The sequence below is a fragment of the Parambassis ranga genome, chromosome 12 (genome assembly GCF_900634625.1).
Source record: "Parambassis ranga chromosome 12, fParRan2.1, whole genome shotgun sequence".
Taxonomy (NCBI): Eukaryota; Metazoa; Chordata; class Actinopteri; family Ambassidae; genus Parambassis; species Parambassis ranga.
Genome location: NC_041032.1, coordinates 8,271,527 through 8,289,016, shown reverse-complemented (window position 1 = coordinate 8,289,016; position 17,490 = coordinate 8,271,527). Strand labels below are relative to the sequence as shown.

The following is a 17,490-nucleotide window of genomic DNA, read 5'->3' as shown; positions in this document are numbered from 1 at the left end:
TCCAGAAAAGGATCATGTGATGGAGGTGTGACAAGTCAGGGATGTAGTGACCAATAAAACCCAATCAGGAAGCAAACATGGAGGTCCAAGCCTCAGTTTCTGTGTGAAACAGCTTTTAAAATATAAACAAATATAAACAAATTTAAAACTTGTCTCACCAGCCAGGCTTTTCACAGAACACACACTATCAAACTAAAAGGGACCTGCTGGTATAAAACTATCCCAATACCTCATGAGCTCAGCTTACTTATAGATTACTATGGACAGTGCTGGTATTTACAGGTCCCTTTATAATGTATCCATAAGTCATGGACATAGAACAACTGCATGTAAGATAATATGCTAACAGGGCAGGCTTTGGTTAATGTTAAATGAAGCCAAACCAACTTTAGTTTGAATGCGCTTAACACATATTGTAACCTAATATACACACCGCACATTCAAAATAGTGGTCAGTTCCCACATTTCAAAGCAATATGTTCATTAACTGTGTGAAGAATACTTTTGTCTTTACAAAGACCACAGCAAAGAAAAAATGAATATATAAACCAATCAATCACACAAAGGAAAGAATGAGTAAAAGACTGGATGTGGCCAAGATTTGATCTGTTTGCCTGAGAGGAAGACGAGTGAGACAAGGAAGTTAAAGCACAGTCTGAGATAGCAGAGGAGAGAAGAGGAGAAGAAAAAGGATTGGATGTTGGCACGCAGGGAGAGGCAGTCTGCGGTAGACTTGTAAATAGCCGGAGGGACAGAGGGATGGAGGAATGGAGCTATCAGCAGAGAAGTGATGAAGGTCTGGGATCAGGCCAAGATAAACACAAGCCAACCCAGAAGGAGCTGCTACAACCTACACACATGCACACATGCACACACATACGCGCACACACACACACACACACACACACACACACACACACACACACACACACGTATTAACTTTATAGTACATACACTGAATGCATCCAAACACATAGGGCTGCAGTGCACTTTATAGCCAACCACACACACACAGACACACACAGACAGACACACACAGACACACACCTGCAGAAAAATAAACAGTGTTGTGCATTGCTCCCTCACCGCAGCTTCACGAGTGTTAAGCTGTGTGACAACAGGCAGGGCTGTCATTTTGACATCTCATTTCATCACATACTTCACATTAGTCCATTTGCTCAGATACCACAGAGTAAACACAAAGCGAAAAGAAACGGTCACAGTTTTATTTTTAAACATGTGGAATAAACAGACTCAAGAGTTATTTGAGCTTTCAGAAATTCCCTCTTATGTCTTGGCACAGTCATTTAAAACTTGACTGTGTCCCTCAGAGGGGGAAAAAAACTTGTAATTATCATAAATTCCCCTCAGAAGGAAAATGTCAGCTGCATCCTGCAGATTTAATCAGAAATGGGTGGGAAGATGTTTGTTGCACTATGCATGCTTGCATGTGTTTTTTCTGTTGTGTTCATCTGCATTCAGAAGTGTTGGCGTGTTTCCTCATCTGTGCATGAATCTGTGACTAAGCGTCATTAGTGTGCCGTGAAGCGAGGGCTCTCCTGCTCTGTCTTGTCTTTGACCAACTAACACCTTGAGTGAAACCTTCACATTTTCCCTTGCACTAAATGTTATCTTAAGCGTGGCATTCAGAGGCAAAAACTGCAGCATGAAAGAGCGGCTGTGAGGCGTGTCGGCCTGGAATGCAAACACCAGTCATGGTCATCACTCTGTCACCGCACAGATTCAGACTTCAGGTTTTTATGCTCACAATCTGTGTGTGTGTCATTTTACAGCATATTTTGTTACATTTTTCCTGTTAGCAAGGCCCTTAATACCCAGCTACTGAGTGAATATGTAATCACAGGGTTGAAGACAATTCATCCACGACAAATAAAGGCTATTTTAAGCAGCAAGCGGCACCCAGTGGTGATTCTAGAGTCTGTTGATGCCCTAAGCTAAAACTTAAAGGGGCCCCTCCCATCAGCATTCATGACACCAACAAAATTTTGAATATTTTTTTGTATCAAGACAATAAACTACAACTACTAACAGAAACATTTAAAAATATATAGGGATATGTAGGGATGTCCCGATCCGATCACGTGATCGGAAATCAGGCCCGATTACGTGATTTCAGACGCGATCGGAATCGGATGTTGCCTCCTGATCAGGACTCGGATATATATTTATTAGGGCTCTCAAAGTTAACGCCTTTTGTGCAGGGTGGCTCTGTGTCCTGTAGTTTTGCTGCAACGAGTGACTTGCTGTTTGCCGCATTTATAGAGAATCTTGAAAGTATCGGATCGGGACTCGGTATTGGCAGATACTCAAAATCAAATGAATCGGACTCGAGGGCAAAAAAACCTGATCCGGACATCCCTAATATATGGGGCTTCCCACTGTCATTGCAAACTTTTTAAATTACTGTTGTTTGTCGGTGCTCAGGGTGGTTGCCTGATACAATCAACAGACACAACATACAAGACCATGCAACAACCAACCTCCATGACCAGCTGCTATGCAATAGGGCCTCCAGCCATTGGGGGTGTCTGGAGTCACTGGCACTGCCGTATGTGCTCCAATCATTGACCGCCCGTCCATCAGGACAGACTGACAAGTGGCTATAATTATTATTAATTATAATAAAAGCAAACCTGACACTTAAAATAAATCACTGTCTCATCTTGCATTAAAATTTTGCCAAGAAATTGTTAGAAATAAAATATTCCACTAAAGATAACCAGCTACAATTATGCTGTCCAGGTTTATGTTACTGTTCCAGAGAGGATCAAACATTTCAATGGGATATATTTGCAGTTTGCAGATCCAAACCTAACAAGCCTTACTCTCGGGATCCTCTTCTTTCTCATGTAAGGTGCCTGCATAGCTCCTCTCAGAAAAAGGATTAAAAAACAGTGAGCATATATGTGCATGTATATGAGTTTATCCTTTTGAAGCTCTCAGATTAGTAGCCTCCGTGAGTGGTGGTGGTGATGGTGGTACTTGTGTCTTTTTTGGGGGTAGGTGTGCGTTTTATACTGCAACCTGCATGCCAGTTCAAAGCAGGATGAGGCAGTGGTGAGAGGACACATGAAAGCAGCACTCAGCAACATGTACTGTCTAAAAGATCACAGAGACAAAGTGCAAAGAAGGTGCACCAACATAAACAAATCAAACACACCTACAGTACATTTGTTAAAGTTTGTTCAGCGAATCGGCCCACATGTTAGGGGCTCTTAAAGGTTTGGAAGCAGCGGATGGCTCTGGTAAGACGTACATAGTCAATTCAAGGTCAAGTTTCTTAATTTATTAACACAAATTAGCTTTGAAAAATCAATGCAGTGGTGACGAAAATTCCAAAACACATCTTATGTGTCCTTGAACTCCATCTTCTGTTTCAAACACTGGAGGCCTATTAGAAAAATAATCATCCAGCTATGACTGCTGGTGTTCATCCCCACTTCAAACATTCATTTTTATTATGTCAAAACCTGACACTGAACAATGGGAATATTGACAGTCGTGTGTTATGAACAAGCCAGGTTGTTTGAGTATTTTAGCGCATTGGGCTCCCAGGCGGGCTGTAGCTTTCTGAAAGCCCTGTATTGTATTTCTTTCCTGTGCCAGAGCCCGTTTCCTGTGGCGGTGCCGTGTCAAACAACGATGACCCTCTGCTTCCTGCAAGTCGCATGGAGACAGGCCTGCCACGAGCCCTGGGGTCTAACCGCCAGCCACCGAACAACCTCTGAGCCCCCAACACTCCTGTCTGTCTGTTATCAAGTGGTTTCCCACCTTGGCCTTACTGGATGTCACTTTTTTGTTAATTTATTTAAGTTTCTTCTCCCTCTAACCCTATTTTCCTCCTCGCCACCTCCCGTCTGTCCCTTCTCCATCTACTCCTCCTTTCCTCTCTGCATCCCTCCTTCCCTCCTCTCTTTGTCCTGCTGTCCAGGTCAGAAGAGGGTCTGTCAGACGTTTCCTGTGCAAGCCGCAGCACCAGACCACACCTTGCGAGGGGATTTCAGCAACTCCTCTTCTCAGCAGAGCCATATAGAAACATGCACACTCATGTCTGCATTATCTTCACGCTGCGCTTCTGTACAGTGAAAATAAATGGTTGTTTTTAGAAATAAGTTTCGACTGTGGACTGTTGAACTTTCTGTCTGCAGGTTAAAAAGAAACTTGTGGGAAAAATGTTGGGAACTTGCAGTGAAGAAAACACGTTCGGTGGGCAGCATATCAATGCTCCATCTAAAATAAGCAAAAACAGGCACAACGTATTTGTGAATAAAATCAGTGACTGTTAGCCGATAGCTGTCAACCTCTGTTGTATGTCATGTCTCTGTGTTTTTGTGTTCTGTAAAGAATTATTTTCAGTTCATACACAAAAACCCTTGGGCCACGTCCCTGCTTCAGAGTATGAGAAAGCTGTCAAATCCTGCATATCACTATTGGTCCCCACAGAAATCAACTACATGGTAGGGGTTAAAGAATCAACTGGCTTGAAGTCCAAAGCACGACCGCTACTACAAGTACAGATTTTAAACTGATAAAGGCGCAAAAACAAATTTTTAAATTTTTATGCTAGATTGCCTTAAAGAGTCTCCATCACCATGCTGTTGATCACCTCCAATGTTGGACAATGTCCCGGTGATACGTGAGCACACGTGTGTGTGCATTGGCACACTCCCCCATGTTCCACTGGCAACTGTGTCTTTGAACTGGCTTTTCATCTCCTTCCCTTCAAGGTCATCAATATGCTCTCTTTCTCTCTCTCACAAACACACACACATACCAGCAGCAATAACACACACTTTGCAGCGCATCGCCGTCCAGGTCAGAGGCAGGAAGTAAGCCGAGAGAAAAGGAGGAAGCAGAAGCAGCTCTCTTTGGCTGCAGGTAGTGACCCTGATCCTCGACCTCCAACCTCACCCTGCATCAGTCTGACAAAACACAGATGTGCAAAGAAAACCCTAAAAATGTGTTGCTTCTATTGTTTGGAAAGGTTTCACCTTTTAATCCTGAAGAAATACTTCAAACTCCAGTATTATAATTTATATCTTTTATTATTTGACAACAATAATAACAGCATGTTGCTTTTGTTCACTTAATACATTTACAGAAGTGGTTGGAAAGCAGATTAGATTGATGGACACACAATCCATCCTTCTTTCTGTTTGACAATGTTGGAGGTACAGCTGTTGAAATGAATGTTCAGGCATGAACCCTGTCCAAATCCAACCGAATGCAAAGTACCAAAAACAGCATCCTTACTACTTGCATTTACACCTGTAAGATTGAACAGTCACAGGTAGCCTAGCTGTTTTTGGACAGAGCTCATGGTCTTGGATGGTAACTGATTTTTAGGAACCGCCTCACCAGTTCCAGAAGAATAACCTACTGCCATATTTGGCAGGTTCGAGTTTGCCCTCGATGGCTGGGTTGGGTTCCGGACGTGGTCTAGAATGGTAAGGGTTCTCCGGGAGGGGCCGTGAAGTCGCCACTTTGGTCACCTGGAAAAGCAACATCAAAGCTGTGCACTCAGACAAAACTCTCTTACCAGCTTCCTGACTTTATCTTTTGTTTCTCAAAGATTCTTATTTCATTTGTTGTGAGAGTAACTGGGGAAAATGTGCAGATTTGTCATAGTAACCTCATGTCAAATTTCTCTTATTTTGTTTCCCTGCTCACATGTTCACAAATAGCTCTGTCTGCCAAGTGCTGTATAGCCAGAAAGTTGATTACAGCTATTCACAGACCCCCAGCTTTTTACACGTGTCTTTTCAAAGACTATATAAATAAATGTCCAAAATCGACTGTCAGGATCAATTTTTAGTCTTACTTTGATTGCTGATACCCAATTAGTGCTTGCCAGTTATGCAAGTCCCTTAAAACGGCAGTTTAATGGAAAGAAAAACCAAACTAGCATAAAACACATGATTTTCCTGCTCTGAACTGCAGATGAATGAAACCACTACGCAGATGCAATCAGAGCCTCTTGCACAGCCCACAATCAGCAAGAATAGAGCCCATCAACCAGGCTTCTCATATTGTGAATGTGCAGCCAGTCCCTCACATGTCTCACCTTAGATAGATCTCCCAGCTCAGGTCTCTCCCACCCCAGTTTATCAAGGACACAGCTGTCAAAGGCTTGCTGTTGTTGACGGCAGTGACGCAGCTCTGCCAAGTTTGTATAATCCAGACAGGTCCAGTACTCCGTGAAGGACTCGGCACAGTTTCCTTTGATTTGCCTAGAGAGCACAGTGCAGACAGACATTTGAATCAAAAGCCAGGACACGATAAGTCTGTCCATTTAAAATACTGATAAGATACTTGTAGATTATTGCTACATAACAGGCTACATAACTGGATTATAAGCCACAGATCTGACTACTCTAACAAGAAGTTAGTGAGAATTCCTAAAGGTGGCTGGCAGTTGCCAGAAGCACCAGAGAATTAAACCAGACTCCTGATGCAATTACCTCTGTTTTTTTAATCTGTCCTTATTATAATAATTACAGGTACTTCTCTGGAGGTCATGTTGTTTTAAATCACAGCCCGTCTGATACACACTGACAAAAGCACCTTAGTTACTGCAGAGGCATCAGGGTACAACCAAAGTTCGGGCGAAATTTTTTAGTAAACACAGACGCAGCACTTAAGAGTGAAAAATGCCAGACCACTTCCTTAAAGTTTTATGGACATAATAGGCTTCACAGGTAACTAATTTATGTTCTTAACTCTACATCATACTATGTTTTTATGAAATAAAAATGAATTTAGAGTAAATTAACATAAACTAAATTCTTTGCAAGATCAAATAAAACCTCAACAAAATGACCTAAAATAGAGCTGTAAGATTAGCACTCTAAAAATTACATGTACACAAAAAAGCCTTTAGAGGAAAGTTTAAGTAATTGAACTTTTTAACCAAAAATCATTCTGGGTAACTTTTGTTTGAATAAAAAAAATTGTTCTGTCTACAAAACACATGGAGTTGTACTTTTGTGCAATGTTCCATTGTTCCCATGGAATATAGCTGAAATAACACACCGCTTTTCCTTTTGTTAAGATGTATTTTGTAATATCAAGAACACCCAGTGGACACATTTTCCCAGATGTTCCTTAATATATAGTCAGAGGGCTAGAAGACATGTAATCGACATATACGTTCTCATCAGTCATGCCAATAGTAGCATAGAGGACAAATGTGGTAGGAAGACCTGCCCTTAGTCTGAACCACAGCCATCAAGGTATTACTGTAACTTCTACCTGCTTTCCTACATCCTGGAAACTTAATTACCACCAGACATCTCTTCTACTCTTGCCTCGGTAGTTCGATTTCAAAAACTTGGCAATATTTTTTCTGCATATGTACTGGTATATACATGCCACTATTGCAAAAAGGACTGTGGACTTTTTATTCATAGGATAAGACACTTTGCCAATTGTGCAAACTAAACACCTTTGACCTCTGGAAGAACAACTGAACAACAGCAGCATATGTAAGCTCAGAGCACATTTTCTACCCACATGTCCAGCACTGAGTAAAGAAATGCAAAAACTCCTGACCACAAACCCCTGACCAGGGTCTCGCATGGACTCAAAAACTCTGCACTCGGTGCTGGCTCCAGGGTTCAGCCACATCTTCAATCACTCTCTGACCACAAACACATTGTTCAGTTTTGCAGATGACAACAGTGTAACAGGCTCAAGAAATAAAAATGCAATTATTCTGACTAATCACTTGAGTATCACATTGTCTGTCAAATATGAGACCAACTCTTTTAAGCCAAGGCAAAACAGAAAAATCATATTTTTGCAGAGACTCAGGAAGAACCTCCTTAAGTATACCATTCATTTATATGCATTCAGTGGGCTAAACGCACATCAACGACTTCCAAATTATATCAGTCTATCCGTGTGTAGATATATATTCTTACTTAATTTTCTACTTTAATCTTTTTTTTTTTATTATATAGACCATCTAAGATAATCACATTTTATAACAGCAATATTTGGGACCAACAATAATAAGCCAATGATGTGAGCTACCTGAAGAAGTTGAGTGCACATTCATTGACTTTCCTCCCTTCCTCTAGACACTTCCTGGGGTCCTTCTCCTCCCAGCGGCAGAGCATGAACTCCTTGTTGGGTTTGTCACATTGGGAGCCGAAATGGTGGGCAGCAGCCTTTAATACTGCAGAAGACACATTTATCTGGACAGAAGAAGAGAGAGAAAACAATTAGACTGTGACAAGAAAGGATTCAATACTTAAAACATTTCTTTCAGTGAGCTCCACAAACTGGAAGAGAAAAAAAACAAGAAGCAAACACATACTTCATTAGCTCACTGCAATGCAACAAAGATAAATGACAATACATAAAATCCAGACAAAAAAAGAACACTGATGACAAAAGTATGTAACAATGCTGCATAGCATCAATCAAGTCCATTTTACATGCATTGAGTTTAAACTGCCTTTAACTTTAACTATTAAATATGCCATTGCTTTATAAATATTTCCACTTTAAGGAAACAATCATTTTTTAATTAAATCTATCCCATGGAAAGAAAGATTTGTTGTTGTTTTTTTAAGTATCACCAGTCAGGGACAGAATTTTTATTGTGTATTGTGAGTCATCTATATATACAAGAAAACAGCATCCACTTTTAATGCATTACTACATGTAAACAAACACCGTACAGATCGTACCAGCGAGGTCAAGGCATCGTGCAATCTAATATCATTACAAACATATTTCAGAAACTTCTAAAATATAAGTAAGTAAATAAATAAATAAAACTTGTATCTTATTAATGGGAATCAAAGCCCCAAAACTGGTCTGGGACAGACACAATGCTGCCAACTATCACCTGACTTCCAAGGACAAGTTGTCATTTTGTTCGGAATTTGTTCGGGGGCAGTCATTGTTAAGCTTCTGCCCTCACAAGATTAAAATGTTGATATAGTATAAACTGTGAAGAGTGTAAAGTGTTTTTGATGAATTTAACGTTAATAGTGCTTAATGAAAACAAAGTATCCGTCGTGCATATAATGTATGCACCAGTCTCAAATCGCTCAGAAATAAATACCTGCTGATGTTATCAATATAGTTTACTTACGTTCAGACTAAAACGGCAGTGAACGCCAATAACAAAATACTGAAAAGAACCATGTAGCAGTTAGCCGCCGGTTAGCATGCTGGTTAGCCAACATGTCATGTCTTTTTCGAAAGAAATACAAAAAACGCTGCTCACCTCATCCACCTTCAGCTCCTGCATGGTGGGAATATCCACCGTTGTAGGCATGGCTGCGTGCCTCAATACTAAAACAAATGCAGAAAATCAAATATCCCTGGCAAAAAGCATTCAAGGTCCTGGTCGGGCTCCAGGACGAGCGACAAGGCCGCGAAGAAGGTCAGTTTACAGCGCCTGCTGCTGTCAGCTGGGAGGCGCGTTCTGATGACGCAGCAAGAGAGCGACCGGCTGCCGCATGCGCACTGAAGGACCAATAAACCAAAGAATGTAAGCTTGTTTTTTTGTTCATTTGGAGTTAAATCATGAAACATTCAATAGTAAAACTATTGGGAATAGACTATTGATATTCTTGGGGATCAGTTTTAGCTTTAGCGTGTTGTTTTCCTTACTCTTGCCACGTCGCCATGGTAACTGTACACAGATGCTGTCTTTCTCAGTCTGTATTGAATCCGTGTTGTTTTTTTAATTCTTTAGAAACACGAGTAAAGGCGTCAATAAATTATGGAATTTATCGGAAGCAGTTATAAAGGAAATACGAAAGATGGCAGGTAAATAAATATAGTGTGTTTATTTTATATTATCAACAATAAAACAGCAGACAACCACATTTAGCTTTATTGAAAGAAAAAAGGAGTTAACAAATGTGGCATTTCCTTTTATTCAGGATGGACGGAAAAGGAGAGTATACCTTTCCCACAGATACTAAGTATGTGGGAGAGATGAAAGACGGGATGTTTCATGGCAAAGGAGTGCTATACTTTCCCAATGGAAGTAAATATGAGGCCACCTGGGAAAATGGCATAGTCAAACAGGTGAGGAGTGTATGTGTGTCCCTGCATACATGTCAGAATGTATGCATCCACACGCATGACTCTGTGTGTTTCACATTGGTTATAGTTTGTGTTCCATCTGGTCCCTTTTAGCAATCACTCACCGTTGTTGTCATAGTAATTAGGTTTCACTCATTTCTCCTGTAGAAGCTGTAGTTTCTTCTGTTCTGATGCAATCTTTCATGGGTTTTGCCACAACAGAGATCACTCCAATTATTATCATCATTGGAGTTGCGGTTCATTTGAAATGATAGCCCCTCTGAACCATGACCAAACTTGGCTTAGACTGCCCTGCACCTGCATTCTGTGCCAGCCCAGGGAAACCTACCTCCATTCAAAACAGACCTCAACAAATCAATAAGAAATTCCAGTTCTTACAGTTCATTCAGAAACTTATACCTCTTTTTTCAGACAATGATTCTCATCCATTGTTGAGTATCACACACACACCATGAATAGAAATTCACCCCAAAGACATGCTTTCCCCATGTGATATCTATACAGACTATATTATCTGCTGAGGTTTTAAGTTATGCATCTCTCAGACCTCAACCCAAAAACAATGGAGGGAAATTTAAATTCCTATGTGGGCTGCTTGAAGCGCTGAAAAGTGACATTTGAAAAACCTCAACAGCAACTTATCTTTCCAGAAACCATGTCTGGGCTACGCAGGATAACCCCCAGACCTTGCATTCAAAAGTTTTTGCTGGAACTACTTTCTATATAATCCCAATGAAAACTGTCAACAGTGAGGTCTGTGCATTATCTTGAGCAACAGGGGCATTGTTTCTGCTCCTGATGTATATTTTCAGTGCTTTGTGGAGAACTGAATAAACAACTTCACTGTCATTTTCCTGGAATGGTTTAGAACACAAATATCACAAACTTCTTGCACAAAAAAAAGGAAACTGTTTACACGGTGAAAGGATTTATTTCTTGTCGCTGTTTTTCCTCATAAGGGGTCCTTTACCTTTGCTGATGGACTGCAGTACCAGGAAAAAAACTGGGACTACTGCAATGGCTTTGACAGGCAATTCTACAGTGAGAGGTGCAATGGACTCAGACCAGCAGGTTGGAATTTATTTATTTGCTCACTCTGAGGACAGTTTCTTCTCTGTGCCACTCGGATACATTAAAATACTTTTAATAAACATGTTTCACACAGGGGACTCTCAGATGACTGATCTTCACCCTCCACGAACCATTCCTGAAGGTTGTTACGACTGTGCAGATGGTTTCTATGACCCCACCACTAGAGTCATCACTTCCTATAGTGGCAGCTTCCTCAGGAATGCAGGTGAGACAGGAAACACTTAAATCACAGTTACATTATAGATGACTGGATATTTCTTCATTTATGATAATTATTTGCTGCTAATAAGTTCTAGTTAGTCCACAGTTAACATTAATCTTCCCACATCTTCCCACATAAAACCTTTTCACTTCCCACATTCTATTAGTTTGTGCACATTTTCTTTTACTAACTCAATACCAAATTGGCTCCATCTTAGCGTTGAGTAACATCCAGGCACTGAGGTCTGGTGTGCCAAGGTAAATTAGAAAGATGAAAGTCAAGAGCAAACACACATTTCCATTTCAAATTATGTACACAAAGTTTTATGTCCACTGAAGCAACGTTCAGTGATGGATTGCTGCGTGTTAAATGTATTTATTTAGTAACTTAATAGTGCAGTACCATTTGTTTCTGTAACTGAGCATAACAAGAAACAATGTTACTTCCTGCAGTCCTGTTCTGCTTCTTCCCACAATCCTAAAATGTACAGTAATTGGTGTATGTGAGGGTGAACGGATATCAGTCTGTGATGGACCAGTGACCTGCCCAGATCCATGGGAATGGCTTTGGCATCCCACATAAGCAATGATAGTGTAAATAATATAAAAAAAGAAGTTATGCACAAGATGCTGTTGCAAGCCTGGGTTAGTCAGTAATTAGACAGGCTAAGGAACCACACAGACGGTAGCGGCCACAGCCACTAGACAGGGAAACAACAGTCTTAGAGTGAGGGAGAAGCATCCCTGACTGAGTAAAGCTTAAAATGCTTTACTGAAGCTACGTTTAAATACGGCAAAGCTCTTGTATTGAATTTGTTCACACAGAAACATTTTCTTTGCCTATTGGTTCTTAAATATCATCTTTCAAAGCTTCCAGTGTGGCCATATGGGAAGGTTTTGATAACAGTGAACCAAAGGAATGGTCTTAAATGGATTATCCCTGTATTATCTGATGGGAGATTGCTGCTGCATGTCATCTGATAAGCACCCTTCTATATGGCATAATACCATTAGGTTTTTATTTTATTTTGTAAAAAGTGGAAAATTGAAGACACATTTTTCCACTGAATGAGCGCCCAGCTTTATTTGAAGCGTATGCAGCCTGTCAGGTGTCCAGATAGGAGTTTACTAGACTCTGTACATCATGTCCTCCAGACATAATTTTACACCACTACACAATGTTTAGATGGTTAGACAATATTAACCGATGCTTGCATCATGGCAACAACAGGGCACAATCAGGCTGCCTGTTATTTGGCCAACTGAATGTTAACCTGGCCGTGCAGCCTGCAGTCTTTACTGGACATGTGCTCCATCGTATCCCAACATGTAAAACCTTGCAGAACATTAATTGGAAAAATGCAGTTTGCACTAAAATAAAAGAGTCTTTTTAATGTTTAAATAATAAGTCCAGCTTCCACATCTGGATTCTTATCTAATAATTACTGAATCTGTTTTATTTTGAATGTGAATTTGATTGACTGTCTTCTACCGTGCAAATGCAAACATGTGTCAAGACATAATTCCTGGCAGAGGTTTAAATTATGACTCACCAGCTCCCTAAGGTAGAAAACTAAGTTTTGGGTATTTGTATTCAGATGAGCCCCCTTGCAACATAATACAGATTAGTTCCACAGAAACCTCATTTACATATGTGTACAGAGACAGATGTCATCAGCATGGGTAAGAAGACAAGAGTATTCTTCTGCAATTCTTCCCCTGATCATTCACTCAGTTCATCGTCATCATAGCTTTGGTGTTGATGGATCAAAGACAACACAAAGAAACAATTTGGGGGGAAATTAATCTGAGACTTTCCAACGATACTGTTTTGAATTATGTAAATATGCAGTCAAACAGGAAGTGTATAATTGATGTGTGTTGGAAGAAAAAGCGGCCCATGCTATATGTTACATGAGTGTATGCTCTCCCTCTTTGTGTCTTGGTATACACCTCTGGAGAAGAATGCTCCTGTATCCTGTATGGATTTATTTTTCAACCCTGGGAGGTGAAGGCATATTTGTCAGAGTGGGTGTGAAGACCGAATTTATTGCCTTGTGGCTTCCGCCCAGGATGAGGTCTGCAAGGATGATGGGACGCAGGGAAGACCCACCCTCCCAGTGGGGATAGTGCCTGAGGCAAGAAAAAGGAAGGAGCTCCCCATGTAGCTGTAGCACTTATATTTACAAAAGCTGCAAAAACAAAATGATGCATATGGAGTTATCACAAATACAAAATACCTTCTGGAGCTGCATGTTGTTGCTGGGAAATGGCAGGCTAAACTTCACAAAAATGACCTTCTGCAAAGTCTTGCCCTGCGTAGTCACTGTTGCTAACTTGGACAAACAGTCCTTCTTGGAAAAGTGCCAAGCAGCAAAACAATAGGATCTGTTGCTAATATTCCCCAAGAGGTTATAGATTATTTTTGGAGTTGAAGTGATTTCTTGTCATCAGGGCTGGCACGTATGTAGGGATTTGTCAAGAACACTTGTGCACAATGTAGAAATGTAGGATGATAGAGGAAAGTGGTGAGAGTAGACGTAACACTTCAAGGGAACATTATGACATCAAAATATGATCAATCTGTCCACACTCTTTCTAAACAGTGAGGTTTAAACTAACGAAGAACGGCTGTTTCTCAGGTAGAAGAGGGGGGGGGGGTCCACCATTAGCAACAGGGTCCAAATGTATCCTCAAAACTTAACCCCAAAGCACTCACTGAAATGTGAGTCCGTTCAGGCAAAAGCATGTGCCAAATGATTTCATTGCATATAAAAGGAACAACAATGGGATGTATGAGCGTACATACAGCATGCTCAGTGCTGTAGTCACAACAAAGTGCATCACACGTGTCACTTTAAACTATGAAAACAGGAAGGTTGTCCTCCTTCATTATTTCTAAGCAAACTGTCTTGATTCTGATCTGGTTTAAGAGGAGAAAGATCCAGTTACACAAGCATTTTGCATTAAGGTTTGAGGATTAGGGTCAGAGGTCATCATAAGAGTGGTAGATGCAGTAGGATACTTGTAGTGTGAGTTACCAGCAGGATCTTCAGCTGAGTGGTGTTAAAGTTCAGTGCAGTGACTTCAACTGTTGCCATCTTGGCCTAGAAGGAGGCGTACCATGAGTGGAGCTGATATGAGTAGGTGATGTCAGATAGCAGTGCTGACACCCATCTGTCACCCAAAGCAGTCACACCTTTGATTGTGCATGCATTTAAGCCTTTAATAGAGATAGAAGTGGCTTTTGGAGCCAGCCTCTAATGGCCAGATGTAATCAACAACAACTACTACTTTAATTTGTGCTGGTGAAGATTTTTGCTCAAGTTTAGAGGTACGAAATAGGACATCTGCCGTACTGTGTGAAACCGTAATTAAAACAGAATTAGGGAAACACATCTGTGCAATCAAACTTCCATCACTGATTGATTAAATGTGTTCTGTTATTACAAACAAACACACACAGCCTGTTGTGTATTCAGAGAAGGCCCATGTGTTGCCATATTATTTGCAGCACTTATATATAACCTGCCTCCATTTGAAAGTCTGCACTGCAAACGCCAATGAAAACTGACCAGTCCTCAGGCCGCCCCTCCCTTTGTCCCCATCCAATCGAGGTGTTTCACAGACTGATAAGATCAACTGGCCGCTGGGGAATGGAACCTATCGTCACACTGCCTTTCCCTGAAACTTTTAAAATGAAACACTGCCTGATGTGTTGGAGCAAAAACATTCACGTGTATATTTCAGTCATAACTGTCCTGTCTCTGTACCTGCTTCTATTTCACCATCAAATCCGGCAGAACGCCATAGCAATCAGCAGAAAAACTGATTTTTGTGTTGACTAATTGTGAGCATGTCTTTGTGTACATGTGTGTGTGTTAGTGTGTGTGAAATCACTGCCATTAAGCTGGAAGGAAACACTTTTCCCTCTGAGTGTATTTTAAGGATTAAGATAAACAGACTTTAACAAGGTGCCATTATCGCTTCCACGCACACACACTCTGGCCTGTGGATGTTGCACAAAGGTCATCCTTACACAGGGAACCTAAAAACTGTTAAACACAGCTTGTGTATTCTGTTTTATTAAGGATGAAAATGGTGTGAAGAACACACACACACACACACACACACACACACACACACACACACACACACACACGTCCTACTGTCTTCAGGCTGCTGGTAACACAGCAGCCACCTGTGCCCTCAGTTAACTTAAGGCACCAATTACGCACGAGTTAAATCCTGAGATAAACGCTGCTATACAATCTGAAGAGGGCAGAATATGAAAATGCCCCAATCTAATTATCATTAAGGCAGGTTGTGGTGAATTGAGATCAGCCTCGCTGTAACACGGTGATAGGTTATGCATCAATAATTACCTTTTCCATGCCACAAAGACTCGTTAAAAATGGCAGCTGTCCGCGTGTCCGACGTGCTGAATTGACCTCTGATCAGAGCAGGTAGAAAGGAGCCGGGGGAGGAGGAGGAGGAGGAGGAGGAAGAGGGTGTTGTGTAGAACTTGAAGTGGCTGTTAGCGGTGACGCCCATCTCTGGCAATTACGCACAATCAGTCCCCGCGAGCTGCAGACCTGCTCCTCTGTACAATGGAGCCCCGCGCGCGGTGGAACCTGGGGGTGAGGCCCGCGAGCCGCTCAAGTGCGTGCAGCTGCGCGCGCTCCAGAGAACGCTCACTTCCCCTGCAATTAGCTCCTCATTTCACTTTTAACAACGACAAACTGGTTTATTATCGGCTCCTCTGGCAGTCGGCTTAAGAAAAAAAAAATTGGCGTCCATTTTTTTTGGTGGGGGTTATTATTTATCGATGTCTGAAGTGGCTCTGAGAAGTTATTTTCTACTAATTGTCTGGCTTATCTTGCTTTGACAGATTTAGCCCAGACTTAAAGGGCCCTTTGGTGTGACAGCCTCACACACACAAGGACCTGTGGTTTAATTATGCAGCCTATTAGACATTTAATTTAAACGTTTAAACTGACTTCAACAAAGTGAAGGCAGCTTCTCGCTGTGCACCTTTTACACTTCATTCTGCACGTTGTAGTCTGTTGTTGCAATCTCCTGATAGGTTAAAGCACTGTAGAGAGATATTTTTACTCTTATTTCAGACCAACAGGTTAACAATTATTGTCATTGTTCAATCTTTCCAACAGATGACTCTGAGCATGAGTGGATTGTGAGGACCTGTCGGAAAGCTTGGGATGAGGTTTTTATCACTGATCCTGAAAAAACAGTTGCAAGCAGATCTGCAGGGAACAATGTCACATGATAATACACTGTGTTAAAGTTTACCTTTATTTGTGGCCAGAATATTAAAATTGCACAGTGTTTAAAATGTTTGAGACAAACTCAATACATGTTATTTCATGTTTCCTTGACTGAATTCATCTCTCTCTGTGTGTGTGTGTGTGTGTGTGTGTGTGGTGTAGAGCAGAGAGAAGTTATAATTAATAAATGGTTGAAGTTGTGGTAACTGTTAAAACATGGCATCTTATTTCATATCTTCCACCTAGAGGTACTTTTTAGCTGCAGGGCACTCTATTCTAACCAGGTCATAAGTCTAATTCTACTTTCCACAAAATCTAGTATTTTTGTTGTAATATTATTGTTCAATATTTTTCATTCCCTGTAACAAATCTTGGTTGCAATAAAATAATGAATGCAATGCAAAAACACAACACATTCCTTCAGCTGTTTGTTCTAGATAAATGTCTCAAACTCTGCTGTGCTGCTGGTTTTATCCTGTTGTCAGGCTTACATGCATTTTACTTATAATGTGGAAGAATAATATTCAACATAAATATGCCATAATTATAACAATGTTCTGCAACAGGTCTTCAAAATGAAGTTGAATAATATATTCCATGTTAAAGATAGAGCTATGAGGTTAGCGTAACAACATGGATACATATAAAATATTCAGTTATGTATCTATTTCTCATGTCTCCTCTATAAGTGGTTCAAAGAGACTCTCAAATGTTGAGCTGAGCCTTGTAATCACTTAACATTAAAAACCTTTGGAAATAACATCACTAATTAAAATGAATAATTCATGAAGTCTTTTAAAGGCACCCGTCCTTAATCTTT

The 17,490-nt window shown here is 40.8% G+C and overlaps 2 protein-coding genes across 2 annotated transcripts; one reads left to right on the top strand and one right to left on the bottom strand.

The window, feature by feature from the left end:
* Positions 1 to 5,047: 5,047 nt before the first annotated feature.
* On the bottom strand, positions 5,048 to 9,472 carry ndufa8 (NADH:ubiquinone oxidoreductase subunit A8). Its single transcript, XM_028417299.1, has 4 exons — positions 9,263 to 9,472; positions 8,056 to 8,219; positions 6,086 to 6,251; positions 5,048 to 5,513 (listed from the first exon to the last, which is right to left on the bottom strand). The coding sequence occupies exons 1-4, from the start codon at positions 9,311 to 9,313 to the stop codon at positions 5,376 to 5,378; spliced, it is 519 nt and encodes a 172-aa protein (XP_028273100.1). The 5' UTR covers positions 9,314 to 9,472; the 3' UTR covers positions 5,048 to 5,375.
* A 43-nt stretch (positions 9,473 to 9,515) lies between these two features.
* morn5 (MORN repeat containing 5) lies at positions 9,516 to 16,672 on the top strand. Its single transcript, XM_028418507.1, has 6 exons — positions 9,516 to 9,529; positions 9,737 to 9,810; positions 9,927 to 10,074; positions 11,052 to 11,163; positions 11,258 to 11,389; positions 16,557 to 16,672. The coding sequence occupies exons 2-6, from the start codon at positions 9,764 to 9,766 to the stop codon at positions 16,670 to 16,672; spliced, it is 555 nt and encodes a 184-aa protein (XP_028274308.1). The 5' UTR covers positions 9,516 to 9,529; positions 9,737 to 9,763.
* The last annotated feature ends 818 nt before the right edge of the window (positions 16,673 to 17,490 follow it).